Consider the following 20,746-nt stretch of genomic DNA (forward strand, 5'->3'; position numbering starts at 1 on the left):
TTTTTGTCACTTGTGCTTTTGGCCTAACCCCAAGCTCATGAAAATTTACTGCTGTTTTTTCCAAGAGGTTTATAGTTTTAGCGCTTATATTTAGGTCATTGATCCATTTTAAGTTACTTTTGTATATGGTGTGAGGTTAGGGTCCAGCTTAATTTTTTTGTATGTGTACCTTTAGTTGTTCCAGCGGCATTTGCTGAAAAGACAATACAGTTGATCCTTGAACAATGTGGGAGTTAGGGGTGCCGACTCCGTGGGCAGTCGAAAATCTGCATATAACTTTTGACCCCCCCCAAAAGCTTAACTACTTACAGCCTACGGCTGACCAGAAGCCTTACCAATAACATGATAGACAATTAGCACATATTTTGTATGTTGTACATATTATATACTATATTTTTACCATAAAGTAAGTTAAAAAAAATAAAGCGTTAAGAAAATCATAAGGAAGAAAAAAATACATTGACAATACTGTATGTATTATTTAAAACAATCCACTGGACCCACCTATATAACTGGACCCACACAGTTCAAGGGTCACCTGTACTTTCCCCATGAATTGTCGTGGCCGTCTTGCTCAAAATGTGAAGGTTTATTTCTGGACTCTCAGTTCTATTTCTTTGATCGGTGTGTGTGACCTTATGAAGCAGCTCTTCTTGTTCACAGTCTCCAGATGTGTCCATCAGCCAGCGAGGTCAGGGCCTTATAGGATGGGCAAGGAAAACGTGCGATGATAAAGTGAAGCTCTTACTTTAGCACCTGTCTGGTACATAGTCATGGGAAAGATAACAGCGGCTGCCCTTACTATTGTTATTCTCTCCCTGGTGGCAGAAAAAGTGTGTGCAGGAACCCGGGAAGACATGTGAGCCCAGGGCCTTTTGGAGGAATGTGAGTTGTGTGTGTGGCCGGAAAATGGGTATGTGGCCAGTGGGCACACATGTCAGGAGACCGGGTTTGGTCCTGAAGGTTGCATGGAATATTGAGAAGTATGAGGTAGAGGATAACAGGGTAGAGAATTCTGTGGAATAGAACATGTGTCCACAGGGTGAGATGGATCGTGAAGCCATTTTTATATTTAGAGCTAGAGCTCAGTGAGCTTTGTTTGAATTTGGCAGCAGCAGAAAAGTGTCCATCCACAGGGGCTGGGTCCGACCGCTGATGATTTGTTGGCAGATCCTGTTTTCTGGCCAGTGCTAAGGCCAATCTGAGGTTGGGTTGTGACGTCCTGGACATCATTCACTTCTTGGACCTCCAACAGGAAATCCTGGTTTCTTTTTGTTTGGGGGAAATTTGCTAACAAACATGCACAGCTCCTTTTCCGCCGGTGCCACAGGAAATTCCATACCACAAGTGTTGCTGCTTCTGCCCCTAATGTGAGTGAGTCATCACTGTGACTCAGAATGGCATTTGCCAAGCCCTGGAAGTTGTTTTGCATTTTTGTTAATATTTTAAATGCATACTTGATCCTGAGGAATGACCTCTTCTACCCAAACTTTAAACCTACCTAGACTTTTAAATAAAAATGAAATTTGGGGGAGAGGTGTTGAGAGAAGGGCAGTTCTCTTACTTTTCATATAGAGCAGCTCATAATCATAAAATATTTCACAGACACTGAGATACAGAGATTAATCAGAGAAAAGATTTGGCTCCTTACTCTTTTTGAGTAATAATAACAATAGCTAATACTTAGTACATTGTTACGTTCTTTCCATATATTATGGAAAACTTATCTGCTCTTCACAAAAGCTCTATGAGGTAGGAACTATTATCCCATTTTATAGGAGAGAAGACTGAGGCATGAAGAGGTTAAGTAATTCACCCACAATCCTATAGCAAGTTTGGTAGCTAGTCTCAAAAGCTGTCTGCTCCTCCCACCACCCCCACCACCATGAACCACACCTCCCAGTATTCATGCCATGGTGCAGTCTCCTCCCCCTTGAATCTGGGATGGCCTTCTGACTCACTTTTTGATCAATAGAATTCAGTAGAAGTAATGTTTCACAAGTTCCCAAGACTAGGTCATCAGAAGCCCTGAAGATTCCTCCTGGATCTCTTAGCATGTTTGTTCTGGGGAAACCAACTGCCGTCTAAAAAGTCCAACCTCCCTGAGACCACCATACTGTGAGGGAAGCCCAAGCTAGTCACATGAAACAAGAGGCTCTGGCAGCCTCTGGCTGTGCCAACTAGTCCAGCTGAGATGGGAGTGAAGAAGCCATCATGCAGGACCAGCTCAGCTGAGCCTTCAAATGGCTCCAGCCTCACTGCCGTCTGTTACCTCATGACAGACTCCAGTCAAGAACCACCCAGCTGAGCCCAGCCAACCTCAGACGAGAGAAAAATAATAAGTTGTTGTTTAAGCCACTAAGTTTTAAAGTCACTGAATACCAAAGTGTCTAGTAAATGGCTGGGTGGGATTCAAACCAGACAATCGGGTTCCAGAGCACGTGCTGTTAGGCACAAGCAAGAAGGACACAAACCAGGTAAACATCCCTGTCGTGTGTGTGTGTGCCTCCGTCTCCATTTCCCCTCTCTTTCCCCTCTCCTTTTTCTGTTCTCTCTCTCTCTCTCTCTCTCTCTCTCTCTCTCTCTGTCTCTCTCTCTCTGTCTCTCTCTGTCTCTCTCTCTCTCACACACACACACACACACGGCAGCACTGAGGAAAGGTACCACGTGGGGCAAGTTTCCATGTAATTGATGCTTTTCCCTTACAAATACCAAATCGCCTGGGTTTTTTTCTTTAGCAAATTTTGATGGTAATCTTTGCAAAAGACAGTGCACGCCAACCTGCATTCTCATTCAAAGGACAGTGGAAAGGGGAAGAGGTTTGCTTACATTGATTATCTGCCGTGCACCACACTGGTAGGTGCCTCCTGGTCCATTTCTTAAACGCTTACTATGTGTCAGGTACCAAGCGCTTTAGTTTTAACAGCCGCAAGATCCTGAAGCATACACACCGGGGGCTGTCGGATGAGCCCCAATGCAAGGTGAAACAAAGACTTGAAGGAAACAATTACTGAGACCCACAGCAGGGACGGGACATTCCTACTTTAGGTGGGTAGTGAGAGGAGGCCTCTGAGGAGGTGGCATTTAGGCTCAGGCCTGGAGAATGAAGAGACTGGCCTGGCAGGGAGTTGGGGGAAGGGCATTGCAGGCAAAGGCCAGAGCGTGGGTAAGACCTGGCAGGTTCAGGGAAGGCTGGGGGCTGGTGAGTAGCCGAGAAATGGTGGGCAGTGAGGTCTGAGGTCAGGCAGGCCTGCTGTTGCGAGCTGTTGGCCTTAGGAAAGCACATAGGTTTTATTCTGAGAGGAACAGGAAGCCATTGAAGGTTTATCTTTTATAACCTTCTCTTGATTACCCAGAATTATCTCTGTGAACATCTGGGTGTTGTCATACTGGGTAACAACAAAACCAGCCCTGGGTCTGTGTCTGCCTCTCAGTTTCTGTGGATTCGTTTCGTTGGTTGGTTTTCTCTTCCCTTGACACCAGGATGTCACTGTCATTTCTTCTTCTGTCATACCCATTCTCAGGTTACCCTCTCCCCTCTGCTCCCCTTCTGCCCTGGAATCTATGAGGCTATGAACCCGATGCGTGGAAACCTAGAGCAGTGATTCTCAGGCTCCAGGGAACTTGTTAATTCACGGTTTCCTGGCCTCATGCACAAACAATTTACACAAATCATCCAGGGGTCTGAGGTAGGCCCAGAAAGCTGCCTGTCCAGGGGTCCTGATGCAGGAATTTCCCCACGCTGAACTTGCCCATTGCTATGTGCTCGGCCACCCCCAAACCAAGTGAAAGAAAAAAGGATCACAAACTTGGAAAACCGACCAAAATGAATTTGAGCTGTGTTCCATGTCTCCATTTCACCAGAGTGAATGCTGCCCTCAGAGGACAGGACAGAAGATATGAAAGAGGGGGTTCTCTGGGTGGGGCAGACCCTGGGCTGGGCTCTGTGACTAACCAACACCCTCTCAGGTGAGGGCTTTGAAAGGGAGCAGTGGCAACTTGACCCCACGGGTGATCAGATGACCGCCCTTGCATTAACCTCATGGGTGTCTGACACCAAGTCCTGGCCTGAGGCTGCTGTCCTCTGCCTGTGCCTTCACTCCCCATAAGCACCCCCAAACTATTCTAGACCTCTTTGGAAGGTAGGAGTTTTAGGAACCTCTAAAGAAAAATTATACAGGAATTTTTTAAAGGTTTCTCATTTACATTTTCAAATGTTTAATAACTTCACTACTATAATGGGACACTTTTATGACACAGCCTTCATCTCTATTGTTATATGGCAAAAGTCCTCTCCCCCTAGTCGCTGGGGGAGTAGAGGTCCCTCTCCACCATTGACGGACTCCCAGACTGGAGGGTGGGAGTGACAGATTGTAAATGCAGGGTTCTAGGTGGGAAAGGAGCAGTATAATGACGAGAAACAGTGGCCTGAGATGTTTTTCCATTTCCCTGGCTCTTCCACTTACCAGCTGAGTGACCTAGGCAAGTTACTTCACCTCTGTGAGACTCAGTTTCCTCCTCTATAAAATGGGAAGAAAGTACTTTACCTCACAGGCTTGGATTTTGTGAGGAGCCAAATAATCTGTAAATACCTAATGCTTCATAGACATGAGCTGTAAAAAGCATACAAAGTGTGAAAGGACCCACAGTGTAGACGGAAGTCAGGTTTCATGCCTGGCGGGAAGTCAGGTTTCAAGCTGGTGGATGTAGGAAAACACTGAAAATCGCGGTGCTTTCAGGGCATCTCTGTTTTCCATAGAAGCAGAGAGCGAGGTGATGAGGTGCAGGCAAGCACACTGTGGTCCCTGAAGGAAGTTGACCTGAGGTCAAATCCTGGCATCCCCATTTCACAGTGGGACCCTCAGTTTACACTTTTATAAAGTGAAGAATTCTCTTTCCCAGGGTTGTTTGAAGATAAAGTGAAATGATGTATATAAACCATTTAGCACAGAGTCCTGTGGAGTAAGTCGTGGTTGAATAACTTTGTTCATGTCCTGGAACTGGGGGTGGGGGCTTGGGGGGGCGGGGTGGGTCCCAGAATAGACCGACCAGGATCACAGGGTCAGCTTGGCCAAATGCTCCAGAGTTTCCCCAGGGAAAGCAGATAGTGGCCGAGTCCTGACACTCAGATAGACAAAAACCTTGCTCTTCCAGGGACCCAAAAAAGGAGGGGGAAGAGGTAAAGGAAAAATTTGGACTTGACAGTAGAGCTGTGGAAAGAATGCCAGGAGAATGCAAGAATGCAAACAAGGGCTGGAGTTGGGGGAACCTGCTGAGGAGATTGACCCAGGATGTGTGTGTGGTGGGGGGGGGGAAGGTGTTCTGTCACCGAGGGCCCCAGCTCTTGTCATGTTTCCAATTCTTTTTGCCAACATCCTCTTTCTTGTATTTGGGGAAATTGCTCACATGTGCCATGATGCAGTTTCCTCAAGAAACCTCCAATCTGCCTAGTCTTTCAGTCTTTCTCAAAACCACCTCCTGTTTGAATCCAAACCATAATGCCAAGCACAAGTCAGACCACTGATTTAGCATTTCACCTTTCTCACGTACCTTTCAGGAGGATCACCATTTTGTGCAAATGTGTATACATGCTTGGGACAAAAAAAGTCAAGTTTCAGAAAGTTAGATAGTGAAGTGCATCTGTCCCACCCACGTCCCCCAGTTCCTTTTCTGGGGCAAACCCTGTCAGCAGTGTCTCGGGGTTCCGCCCAGACTCGGAGGATCTACTGCGCAGTGCTTTGCACCAAGATTTTTCCACTTAGCAGTAAATCTTGGAGCACGTCTATGTCAGGACTTTAGAGCTGTCTCCTTATTCCAACATATAGATGCTCCAACATTAATAACTGGTATCCTTTAAATGGATGACATTCTGGCTGTTTGTAATCTTTTGCTGGTACGAACAGTACCACGGGGCATATAGACAGTTTTGCACACACAGTGCAAGTATGTACAGTTTGCAGGGTAATGTGCAAATGTAACTATAAGATACACTCCTAGCAGAGTGGAATTGCTGAATCAAAAGGAACTGTTGTCTTTTTACTGTGTAGCTGATAACAAAATGCCCTCTCTAGAAGATGTATCTATTTATGAGGTGTGATCAAACCATACGGTGAATGTTTAAATAAAAAAATATATTACAGTAAAAGACACATTGCCATTAATTGCCCTCAAAATGCTCCCCCTTGCTTCGAACCAACTTATCCCATTGTTCTTGCCACTTTCTGAAGCAGTTCTGGAAGTCCTCTTTCATGAGTGTCTTTAGTTGCGCTGTCATGGCTGCTTCGATGTCCTGAATCAATTCAAAATGTTTACTTTTAATGATCATTTTGACTTTGAGGAAGAGCCAGAAGTCGCACTGTGCCAGATCCGATGAATTAGGTGGATGAGGATACACTGTGGTGCTCTTATTTGACAGAATTGCCGTACCAGAAGCAATGTGTGACATGGAGCATTTCTGTTATGATCACAAAATATGGTGAATGCTGCTGCCAAATGTCATCCAATGGAAAGGCAGGGATCAATACAAGAAGTGGTGTGTCAAACCTTAGTAACTGTGTGTGACAAGTTTCAACTTGTTCAGTGTAGTCAGTCGGGTGTGAGCTACGGTTGAGAGAAGGTGCGTTTTAAAGTGTGCCGTAAATCACCCTCCATCATGATAATGCTCTGTGTCACACATTGCTTCTGGTATACAGCAATTTCTGTCAAATAAATACATGACTGTGTGTCCTCACCCACCTTATTCACCGGATCTGGCACTGTGCAACTTCTGGCTCGTCCCCAAAGACAAAATGATTCAGGACATCGAGGCAGTCACTACAGCACAACTAAAGACACTCCCGAAAGAGGACTTCCAGAACTGCTTCAGAAAGTGGCAAGAACGATAGGATAAATGTGCTCGAAGCGAGGGGGAGTGTTTTGAGGGGGATTCATGACAATGTGTCTTTTACTGTAATACAATTTTTTATTTAAACATTCACCATATTGTTTGTTCACACCTCAGACCTTCCCACCAACAGTGCAAAAGTGCCTGTTTGCACACAACCTCCTCAACTCAGGGCATATTTTTCCTTACTCTTGCTTTATGTTTGCTTTATCTGATAGGTAAGTGGCATTTCATTATAATTCTAGTTTTCATGTCTCATTATTAGTGTGGCTGAGCATCTTTTCATATTGACACATCTTTTCAAAGTTTTTCCTTTTTGGACATAGTTGACCATTTTGAAATATTGTTGGTAACGACATGGACTTTTATTTAGTAAAATAAGTGAGTCATTTCTTTTTAATAAAGAACCCAGTGTGGACTCACTGGGTCCTCACTGACTTGATCTGTCTTTCCATCTGTGACATAAACCCAGAAATAACTATCTCTGAGTAATAGTTTGGCTTTAGGAGCAAGTTAGCTGATGATTTAGTTGCTGGAGCTGAACTTCATGACTGGCTATTGTCCAAATGCTTACAGAACACTCACGCTACGTTGGGAATGTTTAAAAGGAGGAACAGGGCAGGGTGGGGTATTCAGGGTCAGAAGGTGCTCACATGTCCTTTGTTGATCCCAAAGTTGTCATCTTCTTGGTTTAACTTAGAAAATTGTGGCTTGAAGAAACATTGCCTTTTTGCCCTTCTGAACCACAAAATGACAAGATGCATTGAAGCCTTGCTTGTAAATATTTATCCTCATCACACTTGGGTGGAGTCTGTGTACCTCTGGCATTTTGCCTCAAGAAAATCCAATGCAAGTGCAAAGCGATTCTATCTGATTTATAGATGTATTGTCTGAGACTTTCTTGCCTGAGGGGTACAAAGCTCCTCTTGAAAATAAGGAATGGGCGATTTCCATGTGTGACACTTGATTCCTGGTTTCTATTAATTATAATAATAGAAAGTTGAATCTGATGATCTCTTAAGCATCCTTAAGAGTCTCAAATTCTGATCATTTCTTTCAGCACAGAGTTGTTTACAATTGGATGACAAATTAAACTTTAGGAGAAGTAACTACCCCTATTGCAACATGCAAGGACCTTCAAACCAACCCAAAATGCCATATATAGCACATGAATCCAGTGGAACAGATATAACCAAATGAAGCTTGCTACTTGATAATTTTATCCGTTAGATTTAGTCATCGAGTATTCCTGTAGCCACCTAAACAATTTTACATTCTTATGCTGGTGCTGTAATTAGTTGATATCTACTATGCAGACCCTAAATTGATTTTCCTGAGAATATGACTTTATATTTCAGAAAAGCTTATTATTCGGAACCACCATATATAACTTTAAGATCTGGAAAGAATCCTTATTGATCATCTGATTCATCAATAGTGAATTGATCCTTATTGATCATCTGATTCAGATGTAGAAACTAAGGTCCAGCAAAGTGAAATGGCTGAGCCAGGCTCCAGGACTGGTGGTCTTTTCTCGCTAGATTTTCCCCAACATCTCTCTGCAGCAAAAAGCCTAAAATGCCTGTAACGTTCCTGTCTGTTTTCAGGCCTCAGTCCCCTTTAAATGGACCCGCTTCTTAACCTAATTTTTAATCTGAAATGGAAAATGAGATTTGAAACCCAATTTTCCCTGTCACTAGGTAGTATGACCAGGAGGAACAGCATTCATCAGGCTAGATATTCAAGTACAGCCTTTCTCTGTTCCCTGTCCGTGGTGTGGGGTGAAACTGTGATGCGAAGGGCCTTCAGGCTCACATGACCCCCGTTGTTATCTTCACAACACCCGTCAGAGGAAGGAGAGACAGGCTGTAGGTTAGCTTGTTTATTTTAGGAGGAAACCAGCACAGAAAAATTAACTCACAGGGTCTTGGACTAAATTCCAAAGGGAGATGGAGTAGGGAGAGGAGATAGAGGATAAACACCACCAAACCCGTCCCAGGACAGATGCAGTCCTTGGTTTTATCTAAATTGAGGTATGCTCAGGCCAGGCACAGTGAGGCCGGGGATTCTAACTGCAGGGATTATTTGTAGTCAATTGCATTCTCCAAGAGGCGGCCATTACCAACTGAATACTTTGCAGTGAACGGATACTGAACCCCCACAAAAAGGGATGAATTCAGGACACCCGTGCAGATAGGGAGGCCACAGTGTTTGCCCTCTCAGTGCAGTCTTGTTGACCTCCAGGATGGGGTTCCATATGAACCTCAGCAGGAGCCTGAGCCCCCCCGCCCCATCCTACTCCAGCTGTGTCTGGTCAGCTGGGAAGAGGAGAGCGCAGCTAGAGAAGAGGGGAGGTAGAGCGGGCAGCAGGAGCTAAGGGTCTGCAACTCATTTTCACACAACTGGTTTCCATCGCTCTGACAAGCACAGCTGACGGGCGCTGCCTCTTCCCCCAGGGGGTTGTGTGGTTGCAAAGACACTGCTTCACCCTCAGGGTTTCTTGAGGTGGCAGTAGGCTGGGAAGCACTAAAAATCTGGTCCCTAGCTGTAAACACTGTTATCGAAGAAAAGGAATGCCCTCCTCAAAAACAGTGTTAGCCCAGTCACATGCGGACCAATAATTTTTTACAACACGCTTATTTTTTCTTATTACAAAAATAGTACATAGTCATTGTAGAACAGTTGGAAAACTGCTCTTAGAAAAGATGAAAAAGAAGAAAGTAAAAATGATCTTTAATCCCACCATTCTGGTGTACATATGGTACACTACGGTTAATAAAGCACAGGCTCTGGGATGATCGTCCCTGGGTTTGAATCCTGGCTCCCCTGGGAAATAACCGTGTGACCTTGGGTAAGTTATTTAACCTCTCTGAGTCTCTATATCCTCTCCTGCAAAATGGGGATAATAATAGTGCCTGCCCCATAAGGTTATTGTGAGGATTATAGGAGATTCTGTTGATATAAAGCTCTCAGGGTAGTGTAGGAATGTCGAGAGAGCTCAGTAAATATTTGCTGCAGGTATTTATTTTTAGCTATCATTCCACACCAACCAACCCCAATAACATTTTCAGAAACAGCCTTTTCCAGTCGCAAAGTAAACTCAGCCTGGAAACAATACAAGGACTCCTTGCACATGTTTAACTGTTGTGGCTGTTATTCTTAACTGAAGTGACTATTTTTGAAAATGCATATTTAATACCTGAAGGATCCCAGATATTTGATGTTTATTTTGAGATGATTTGTACTTCCTATAATTAGTAACGGCCTGTTTTATTTTTTACAAGCTCAGTACTATTTAAGCAGCTAAACCCTCTAACTTGGTAAAAATCAGTTACGCTTCTTGTTCAAGTCAATTCACTTCATTAAATCGAATTTATTCTACTTTATTTTGTATTATATTTTATTCTCTTAACATGCGATCTAGCCTCTTAAATTGTTTAGTGTACAAGACGGTATTGTTTCCTGTGGGCACAATGTTGACAGCAGATCTCTAGAACTTACTTCATTTGCTTAACCGAAACTTTATGGCCATTGATTAGTAACCCCCCAGCCCACCCCCTGTCCCCGGCAACCACCACCCCACTCTGTGATTCTATGAGTTTGCTTATTTTAGATTCCTTACATAAATGGAAGCATTTGTCCTTCTGTGACTGGCTTATTTCACTTCACATAATGTCTTCCAGGTTCATCCATGTGGTCACATATTGCAGAATTTCTTTTTTTTAAGGCGGAATAATATTATATTGCATGTGTATACCCCATTTTCTTTATCCATTCATGTGCCCGTGGACGTTTAGGTTGTTTCCACATCTTGGCTATTGTGAATAATACTGCAGTGAACATGAGAGTGCTAATAGCTCTTCAAGATCCTGACTTAAATTCTTTTGTATAAATACCCAGAAGTGGGATTGCTGGATTGTATGGTAGTTCTATTTTTACTTTGTCGAGAATACACCAAATGTATTAAATACCTACTATGTTCAGTAAAAGATATTGGGTATATGTTCAGTGGTGAACAAAACAAGAAGTGGAATCTCGGCCCTCATAGAATTTCTGTCTTACAATCACCAAATGTATCATGACAGAATGAAAGAAAATTTCTTTCATTCTATGAAAGTGCTATGAAAGAAAATTTATTGGTACTATAAGAATATGCCACAGGGAACCTGATTTAGATAAAGCAGAACGTTCTGTAATGAGCTTTTGGGTTCCAAACGTGATTAAGAGTTCGCCCTGCTCTCAGGCTGATTAAAGCCTCGTCTAGTGGATGGGCTGTGGCAGAGAACAGACCCTCTCAGGAGAAACAGGAAGGGAGGTACAGTTCCACTAGGATGGGAAATGCCTCCTGGAGGGAAGTGGCCCAGAGGGATGGGTAGTTGGAGATGGAGAAGAGGGAAGGGCATTCCAGGCGGAAGGAAAAGTCTGGGCAAAGGTGCAGAGGCAGGAAACTGCAGGATGCTTTTGGGGAACAGCAAAGAGCCCAGGGTAGTTTATGGGGTGGGCAGGGTGGGGGTTAGTAAGAGACTATGAGAAAAGGCTGGAGAGGTAAGGTGGGACTCGTGATGGAGACTGTTCTGTAAACAATTACACTGGAAGAAATAAGGACCCTAACAGTTCTGGAAATTCTCTCTGAATCCTAAGAAGGGATAGGGATCGTGTAAGGGCTGGATTGGAGAGGAAGGAGCCAGGGACGCTGCCAGCACTCTCTCAGTGCCTGACTTGACAGGGGCAAGCTGTGCTGGACAATCGACCGGGTGCTGGAGGGACACAAAGCTGGACATGACACCTGGGGGACCTCGGGGAGAGAGGCCCGTGTTACATAAACAAATCCATACAGTAAGCGCTGGGGATGTGTGAATGCCCTGGCTTGGAATCGGAGGTACCAGCTCCGGGAGGGGTCCGGGAGTCAAAGAGGAGTGATCTGAGCAGAGTCTTGGACCATGTGCCTTGCCCAGCCCAGGAGTGGGGCTGAGGGTGTGACGGGGAACCTGGCTTCCGTGCTGGCTGTCTTCCATTATCTTGCATCCTTTTATTGACACACGTCTTATTCAAAACTCATGTAATTAGAAACTTGGCTCTGGGAAGGAATTGAAGCATATTTTTTTCTGTTGTTCTATTAAAAATAGTCTGCCAAATTTGTTTCCTCAGCCCCCCGCCCCCTTCCAAATTTACCTGAGCTAGGGGGGCCACTGTTCTAACTTCAGATGCTGTTTCCTGGTGGGTCCCTTCAGCCGAGATGAAGACAAGTTTCCATGGGGGCTGTAACGGGAAACCTCTGATTGAGTGGAAGGGCCCTTTCCTTCCTGCCCCCTCCCTTTGTTCCCAGAACATGGAGCCAGGAATGCCAAGCTGGAATCTTCCACATGACAAATTCTGTTTGCCAGCTCTCAAAGCTATATAGCATTTTGGGTCCTTTTGCAAGGATAGAAACTATATTTTTAAGCGTTGGACTGATTACAGCCCTCCTTTGTTCCAGACTAATAAAAGTTCCACTGGAAGGTCTTATAGAATTGAGATGTGTACAATTGAAGGAATAAACTTTAAATATATATTGAGCATCATGGGAAAAATTCTGTTACGATGTGGCTTCCTGCGCCCTCCCCCCATACACCTGCATGCATGCTCACATGTACACACACCCCCAGATCTGTATGTGCCCAGGCCATGTTGCGGTCTGCCTCTCTGGAATGACTCCCATAAACTTAGAGAATTTTCGGCCCTGCTCCATCCAAGCGAGAGGTTCTCTGTCACCTTGGCCAAACAGCGGGACATGTGAAATAACACGACTCTCGAAGTTCCAGGGGATGAACCAAATTTTACATTAACCTCTTTGGTTAAGACTGATTCCAGCTAAAGTGTAGGGCTCCTGGTTTAGCTAAACACAACTCCATATCCAGCTAGAGTAGTTACAGGGCCGCTTGATTAATAGATTTCAACTTCCGGGTCCATTCAGTGGCTCATGGAGATAGATATCTTTAAACAAGTTTAGCAGCCTTGGGTTCTTTCTTTCTTTCTTTTTTTTTTGGTTACTTTTTAGGTCAGTTTTATTGAAGTATAGCGTATAATCACCCCCTTTAATGATATGAGTATGAGTATGCTCTCGTTTAATTGTATGTGAGTTTTGACAAACTTGCACATTCATGTAACTACCTCATCATCAAGAAATAGAAACTTTCTGTCACCCTGAGAAATTCCTTTTTTTGCTCATGCCACTTGGCAATCAGTGTCAGCCTCACCCTCAGCCACAAGCAACCACTGGTCTGTTCTCAGTCACTGTAACTTAGCTTTGCCTGTTCTGGAATTTAAATTAAACGGAGTCTCACAGTATATATTCTTCAGTGTCTGGCTTCTCTCACTCGACATGTTTCTGAGATTCCCCCATGTTGTTGCCTGTGTCAGCTCATTTATTGCTGAGTAGTGTTCCACTGTGTAGCTGTACCACCGTTTATTCTGTTGAGGGACATTTGGATTGTTTCCAGTTTGGGGCTATTATGGGTAAAGCAACCAGCCTTAGTTTTATAGACGTTTTATAGAGGGACTCAGCAACAGTTCTAAGCACATCCTAGGCACTTGGTACTTATTAATTAATCCATTTTTTGATTTTTGTATTTAAATATTCTAGTTAGTATATTTCCAATTTCCAGAGAGACGTGTTCCAAAAGATTGTTTAAAGCGAGTTCTGGGACTTTTGAATACATTTTCCCACAGAAAACATTCAGTCCTTCAAGAAGCATGGGCCACGACCTGCTCTTGCTGAGCGCTGATCTGATGCTGGAGAGAGCAGGGTAAGAAGGAGCCCTGCCCGCAGACGTCATGGCCCCATTGGGGAGACACCTGTGAACACAGTACAATTCTCTGGGGACCCCTGCAGGAGCCCAGGAGAGCTGGGGCAGTTTCTCAGAGGGCACAGTTTTGTCTCTAGGACTGAGTCAGAGCTGTGGATGTCCCACTCAGAAGTGGGCACCAGGTGGACAATGCATGTCCGGAGCAAAGACAGTCCACTCACACTGCAAAGACACTATGTAGACCGAACAAAACAGCAGCCAAGGGCCACGTTCAGTCTGCGCACCACTGGTTTTAAGTGGTAGCTCTGTCACACACTTACTTCGTGTTAATTGGGGCCACACTGCCCCCTGTAACAGAATCGGTAGGGAGATTCATTCCTCTCCTCCTACTGAGTACAATGGATGCCCTGAGTTATCCCAGCCAGTGTCAGTGTACACTAGACTTTCCCAAGCCAGGGAGTGTCTGTGACAGGATCATAGATTTATTTTAGGTGCAACCCAGGGTTTTTTAGACCAACTAGTAGAACTCTGTCCATTTCACAAACAAGGAAACAAAAACCTCTGGGCCTGTGTGAATCCACTAGCTCTATTTATAAAATATGAGTGGCTCTCTGCTCAGTCGTATCTCCATTAGCTATTTTCTGAGGACTGGTCCTGTCACTTGGCTCAAGCATCATTGCATTGTCATCTTTGTGCTAAGTAATTTTGTTTCTTTCCATGGCGGCAGACTATACTTGGCCCAGTCAGGAATCCTTTCAACAAACATTTCTTGTGCCTTCCACCATGCGCCGGGCACTGGAGACAAAGATTTTAAAAATAACTAGTAGATAAAATATTTTGGAGAGCTTTCTAGGTGCCAAGATGATTCTAAATGTTTCCCATATGTTAGCTCTGCAGCCCCATGAGGTATGTGGATAAAATTATTAGCTCCATTTTCCAGATGAGGAAACAACGCACAGAGAGGTTAAGTAACTTGCCTAGTAAATGATGAAGCCAGGATTAGATCCTGAGTCCAAAGCCTACACTGATAACCATTGTCTTGTGCAACCAGGAGGAACACATGGTCCCTGTGGTCAAAGAACTATGGTCTAATAAAAGCACCCCACACGCCCCTCTGATAGCACACTCTGTGAAGTGGTGTGATGGGAACGCAAGCAAAGGGCTCTGGGAGCTCAGAGAGGGACCAGCTGAGTACACTTACAGCTGAGGAGAGGGGCAGAAGTAATAATAGCGTATACTGATTGAAAGTGTACTAAGTCTCAATACTGTATAGAGCACATTAAACGCATTTTCTCACATAATCACTCACTCACCCAATTTTATAGATAAGAAAATTGGGGCTTAAAGAAGTTAAGTAGTATGTAACTTAATCAGCATTCACCCATGTGTTTTCAAGAATAAGGAGGATTTGGGCTCGATTTCTAGATCCTAAACCAGAGGGGAAGGGCTTGCCAGGGCCAACACCCAACATGAGCAACAAGAGGGCAGTTTTCGTGAATTCTAAAATCCATCTTCAAATAAGCAGATTCAAATTCTGTTTCCTCAATTCAATGATGCCCCATCTAACTATTTATTGGTAACTTGTTAGAATGAAAAGAAACTACCTTAAATGTGTTGTGTTTTGTTGATCCGCATTAACACAGACATATCTGCCATCCATGTCTTGGTATTCCGTCTAAGGCAGCGGTCCTCAAACTTTACCAGGCATCACAGTCAACTGGGGAGCTTATAAAATGCAGACCACCAAGCCCAGCCCCCGGGATTTAGATTCTGTGGTTCCAGGGAGGAGCTGGGCGTCTAAATTTTAGCACAGCCCCTCATTTGCTTCTGATGCAAGACCGTGCTTTGAGAACTGGTGGTCCGTAGGTCCTTCTGAATCACTGCTGTCCTTCTGCTTTTCTTCAGCCAGACTAAATACATCTTAAATTATTTCTTAAAAATCAGTAGGAACTTTTGGTAGATAGCTATTGGGTGCCCATCTTATCTCATGAAGACAGAGGGATTGAGCAGACCTAGTCAGCCTTAAAAAGGAAGGAAATGCTCACATGTACTACAACACAGGTGAACCTCAAGGGCATGATGTTAAAGTGAAGTAAGTCAGTCGCAAAAAAACAAATGCTGTATGATTCTATTTATATGAGGTCCTAGACTAGTCAAATTCATTAGAGACAGAAAACAGAATGGTGGTTGCGAGGGGCTCGGGGAGCAGGACAGGGAGTTAGTGTTTAATGGGGACCGTTTCAGTTTGGGGAGATGAAGCGTTCCGGGGATGGTTGTGATGGTTGCACAAAAATGTGAATGTACCTAATACCACTGAATAATAATATTAAAAACTGTGAGCGGGGGGAGAATTGAGCAAACCAACCCCCCCCAGCTTTGATAATTCTCTGCTTTCTTCTGAGACAGTTGGTGATTTCTTCACCTTTGATTGGATTGCCTAATGTGTGGCAAGGAATCCTTTTACACCGACTCAGTGACAAACGGTTCTATGTACCTGTACTTGTTAAACTTCATTAAGCTCTTGTTATTTTAAAACGAGAAAATATGTACATGCAGCTATTCCTCCAGAGATGAGTAACGGGTTCACTTGTAGTGAACTTATAGCTCCGTTATCAGTAGTTTTTTTATTGCACTGAAGCATTGGAATGAAGTCTTTTTAAAAGACATTTAAAATAATTATTAGGAACCCAAATTTAAGTTAAAGTTTAAACATGTGTAGTGCTATCCATGCCAAACACTCAACCCAGGTGGCCCTCAGAGGAAGAGTTGCATGTCTGCATGGCTGAGTTTGCACGTGCACCGGTGGTGACAGTTATGGGGGTGGCAAGTTTCTTTAGGCACTGATTATAGCGGCATCCAGAATTCAGAAATATTCACATGTGGGGGAAAAAATTATTTACCGGTCATGGTACTTGGTAGCAAACCAGAGAAGCTGATTCTGGCTAACTTAAGCATAAAGGGAGTTTTTCAGAAGCTAGGTTGTTCACAGAATAAATGGGAAGGTTGAAGAATGAAGCTCAAAACTAGGTTAGGAAGCCACCACCGCTGGTGGCTTCACCTCCATTCAGCCACCTCCCCCAAGAATAAATTCTCATTGCACCATTCCCTCAAGATTCAACATCCCAGTCTGGTAGAAGGAAATGATTGTCCTGATTTCAGATCACCTGTCTGTACCCCAACCTGCTAATGAGAGGGGCAAGGGACTGCCACCCCTGCAGCTTCTTTGGCCCATGAGAACCACTCCCCCACACACAACTGGAAGAGTGTTGATCAAAATGCGACTCATGTCCACTCCAGTGTGCACGTACACAGTACTTCTTTAATGTGTTTCTGAACCTTCACTTACCCAATTGTGGTCCCAAAGGAGACCGAGGGAGAGAGTGTTTGGGTCAGAGAGAATAAGCCAATCATCCCTACTGGAAAAGCAAGTTCACATGCAGGTCCTTCTGGTGGGTGGTTCCAAAGTGCCTTCCCAGCTTCCAGGGAAGAGCGTCTTCATTCATCTGCTGAGGATCCACTACCAGCCTCTGGGGCTGCTTGGCCCACGTGTCAGTCTCAAATGACAGAATCACTTACTGTTACCTTGAGAGGCAGTTTGTTCTGGTCTCACAGGGACAGAACTCAGAGTGAAATCTTGACCCTGAATCTTTACATGCTACCGTGTGACCCGTTCAATAGGTCTTTCATTTTCCTCTGTTCTGAACTGGCTGCTGACAGTGATGAAAATAAACTCTGGCCCACATTCTGAGAACTACCTTTGTCTTCCTGGTCCCCAAGGAATCTGGGAGTGCCACAGTGAAGCAGAATAGAGAATTGAAATGCGTGACCTGGGAGTACACAAACACCTGGTGACAATACACACCACATTCGGGCTGTGGTTTCCTCTGGGAGGAGGTTGAGGAAAGTGCTCAGGACGACGGGTGCAGAGGGGCCTCAGCATGGCTGAACATTGTGTTTTCTTTATTAAAAATGTGTCTGAATCCAGTTTGCTTGCTCAACTGCTCCCCTTACGCCTGTTCTTCAAATTCATGGAAAGTTTAGTGCGTGGACCCCCTTTATTTCTGCATAATAGATCATTCTCCTCTAGACACTTTCTTATCCACCTCACTTCCATATCCCAAAATGGGTGTTAATAATGTTTTATATGGGTGCTGCAGTACATATCCCTAGGCTGTTGAGTATTGCTTTGTTTTTTAACATTTTACACAAATGCCGTACTGTATACAACGTCAGACAATTAAGTTCGCGCACTTAGTTGTCAGCCCTCGTATATCCTTTTCAAACTGATTTTTTTACTCACCAATTCTTTGGAGACCTACCTGTGTTGACAAGTGATAACCTAGTTCGTCCTCAGTGCTGTATAGTATTTCATTATATGAATAAACTACACTTAATTTTTTTTTAAAGTATCTGAAGAAAGCAAAGCCAAGTGTCAAAATGTATTAAAGTTCCCTGGTGAGTATATCAACATTGATGATATGATTCTCTAGACTTTTGTATGTTTGGAAGTTTTCAAAATCTAAAAAAAGACTTAATCAGGAGTCAGGAAAGGTGCCATCTGCGTTCCGATTGGGCTGCGCTGAGACTGACCACAGCTAATCAGATCGAGATTAAAAATAAACCTTGTGAGACTGGCCTTCTCTTGTTTGCCTTTCGTGGGACTCTGCTCCCTGGGGAAATGCCTGTAAGTCTGGACCATGGGTTGAGAGGAGTGTTGATTTAGCTACATGATTTGAAGCGTATTGGTACGTGGCCAAAGCAAACTGAACAGAATTTGTTGTGGACCTATCCATTTTTAAAAAGAAATTGGCAGGAGACCATTTCACAGAATGGCTGTGAGACATGATTTTTAAAAATATTTACATCCTTAAGATATAAATAGACCAAATGATAAATATTGGTCACAGTTTCAGCCAGGCCAACCTTTGACTTCCTTAACACTCCTAAAAACTTGGGTTAAGAGAAGGCAATTCCTCTTTTGTTGTGCTTACGGGACATGCCATGGGACTCCAAGCCACCTCCAGGATTTCTTCCTTCTCCATCTCTGGTACTTTCAGAAAAGTGAGATTGATAGAAGTAAGAGCTTTTGACCCATGGCCTGCAGTTTTACAGAGCCACCAATCAATTTTGCCATTGATCACAAGGACAGTGCTAGGTGAGATCAGAGAGGACTAAATGCAATTACAGATATGGAAGTAAGCATTGCCCACAGTGACCGTGAGCCCCTTTCTCTTTCCTGTTCTTCCCATGGAAGGGCTCCCAGCATCCCCAGTATTAACTAAATGCATCCAACCCAGAGGGCCCCATTTGAAGTGATTTTTCAGGTCATGAGGCCTCCACTGCCTCCAACGTGGAGACAGGCTCTCTCCGTGGCAGCTGTTGGAGAACCGGTGACTCCCAGAGCATCCCTCCCGGTAAACGTGTCTCCTGCAGCAGCCCCTGGCTGACATGCTCTCTCTCCATCTAGGGTACGACTTCTGCCAGGTCCTGCAGTGGTTCGCTGAGCGGGTGGACAGGATCATCCTGCTCTTCGATGCTCACAAACTGGACATCTCGGATGAGTTCTCGGAGGCCATCAAGGCCTTCCGGGGCCAGGATGACAAGATCCGCGTGGTGCTGAATAAGGCCGACCAAGTGGACACACAGCAGCTGATGCGCGTCTACGGGGCCCTCATGTGGTCCCTAGGCAAGGTCATCAACACACCTGAGGTGCTGCGTGTCTACATAGGCTCCTTCTGGGCGCAGCCCCTACAGAACACGGACAACCGCCGGCTCTTCGAGGCCGAGGCCCAGGACCTCTTCAGAGACATCCAGAGCCTTCCCCAGAAGGCAGCGGTGCGCAAACTCAATGACCTCATCAAGCGAGCCAGGCTGGCCAAGGTAAGCCAGCACACGCCAGGGCGGCAGCCTCAGGCAGGGGACCCTGCCCGCTCTCTCCTCTATACGGGAAAGTGGGGGGGGGGGGGACCCATTCCAGGAGTCTGAGGGAACGGAACTTGTCATAGGTTAGAAGACAGCCTCAAGATCAATGTCCCTGTGTAGATCCTGGCTCCGAGCTGTGTGATCTTGGGCAAGTGACGTAACCTTTCCAAACCTGTTTTCTAATGTGTAAAATGGAGCTAAGAAGAGCATATCAGAAGGCGCCGTGAGGATTCAGGTTGATAGACCTCACAAAGTGCTTGGTGGAGCACCTGGCACCAGGGAGGGATTGGTGCACTAACTACCTGGAAGCTGCTATTGGGTTAGGACACTGGAACGTAGCCAGCAAACTGCAGAGAGGTGGTGTTGGTGGGACTGGTGGGGTGCTCAGATGCCACCACTCGTCACCCTGTACCCAAGGCACAGAGCCTGATGTCACCACCTGGACCCAGAGCAGCCCTAGGAGAAGGTTGGTTCAGCCTAACATAACTGGTTCTGAGGTCACGCCCCATCCCCATTCCAAGCTGTGGCCTGTAAGCGTGCACACGGGGGGCACCTGGCTCCTCTACCTCATAGCTGAGCCTTTCAGCAGCCCCGGGAGTGTGTGCCCGACAGGCGTGAGTAGTAGTCTGCTAACCGCCTTCAAGTAGCGGAGTCAGTTCTTGTCACGTCTCTGGAGAGAGAAGAGCACGTGACCACTCAAAGAAAAGGTGTAGAAAAAAAATTGTTCTTTTAAAAATCTGTGTACATTTCATAAAATTATTGTCCTCGTATGCTGGAAGTGCCTCCAGAGTTTATCTAGTCCCGGTGATCATCAGAAATACCCAGGAGCATTAACCAATGTAAATTCCCAAACCCTGTGCCAGAGCTTCTGAGTCGTGTGTGTGCGTGTGTGTGCGTGTGTGTGCGTGTGTGTGTGGGGGGGTGTGTGGCTCCCCAGGTGATTCTGATGAGCAGCTGGGTTTGGGAACCAGAGGTCTATCCTAACCCTCTAATCTTACAAGGACAAAGTGGGATAAAGGGTTTCTCCAAGGTCACCTAATCGCTGGTGATAAAGCCAGGACTACCAGCCCTCCTGGCTCTCAGTCTAGCCTTCTGCTTTGGTCTCATCACTTCAGGTAAAACCAGTCCATAGGCCAGCCTCTCCCCATCCACTGGT

General features: G+C 45.0%; 1 protein-coding gene across 1 annotated transcript in view; it reads left to right on the plus strand.

Annotated features, from left to right (window-relative positions):
* EHD4 (EH domain containing 4) overlaps positions 1–20,746 on the plus strand; it is a 72,097-nt gene that overhangs the window by 31,936 nt on the left and 19,415 nt on the right. Inside the window, exon 4 of the mRNA XM_033108330.1 lies at positions 19,136–19,548. Within this exon, the coding sequence (XP_032964221.1) occupies positions 19,136–19,548 (413 nt within the window). The remainder of the gene's footprint in view (positions 1–19,135; positions 19,549–20,746) is intronic.

The sequence above is a fragment of the Rhinolophus ferrumequinum genome, chromosome 6, assembly GCF_004115265.2.
Source record: "Rhinolophus ferrumequinum isolate MPI-CBG mRhiFer1 chromosome 6, mRhiFer1_v1.p, whole genome shotgun sequence".
NCBI lineage: Eukaryota > Metazoa > Chordata > Mammalia > Chiroptera > Rhinolophidae > Rhinolophus > Rhinolophus ferrumequinum.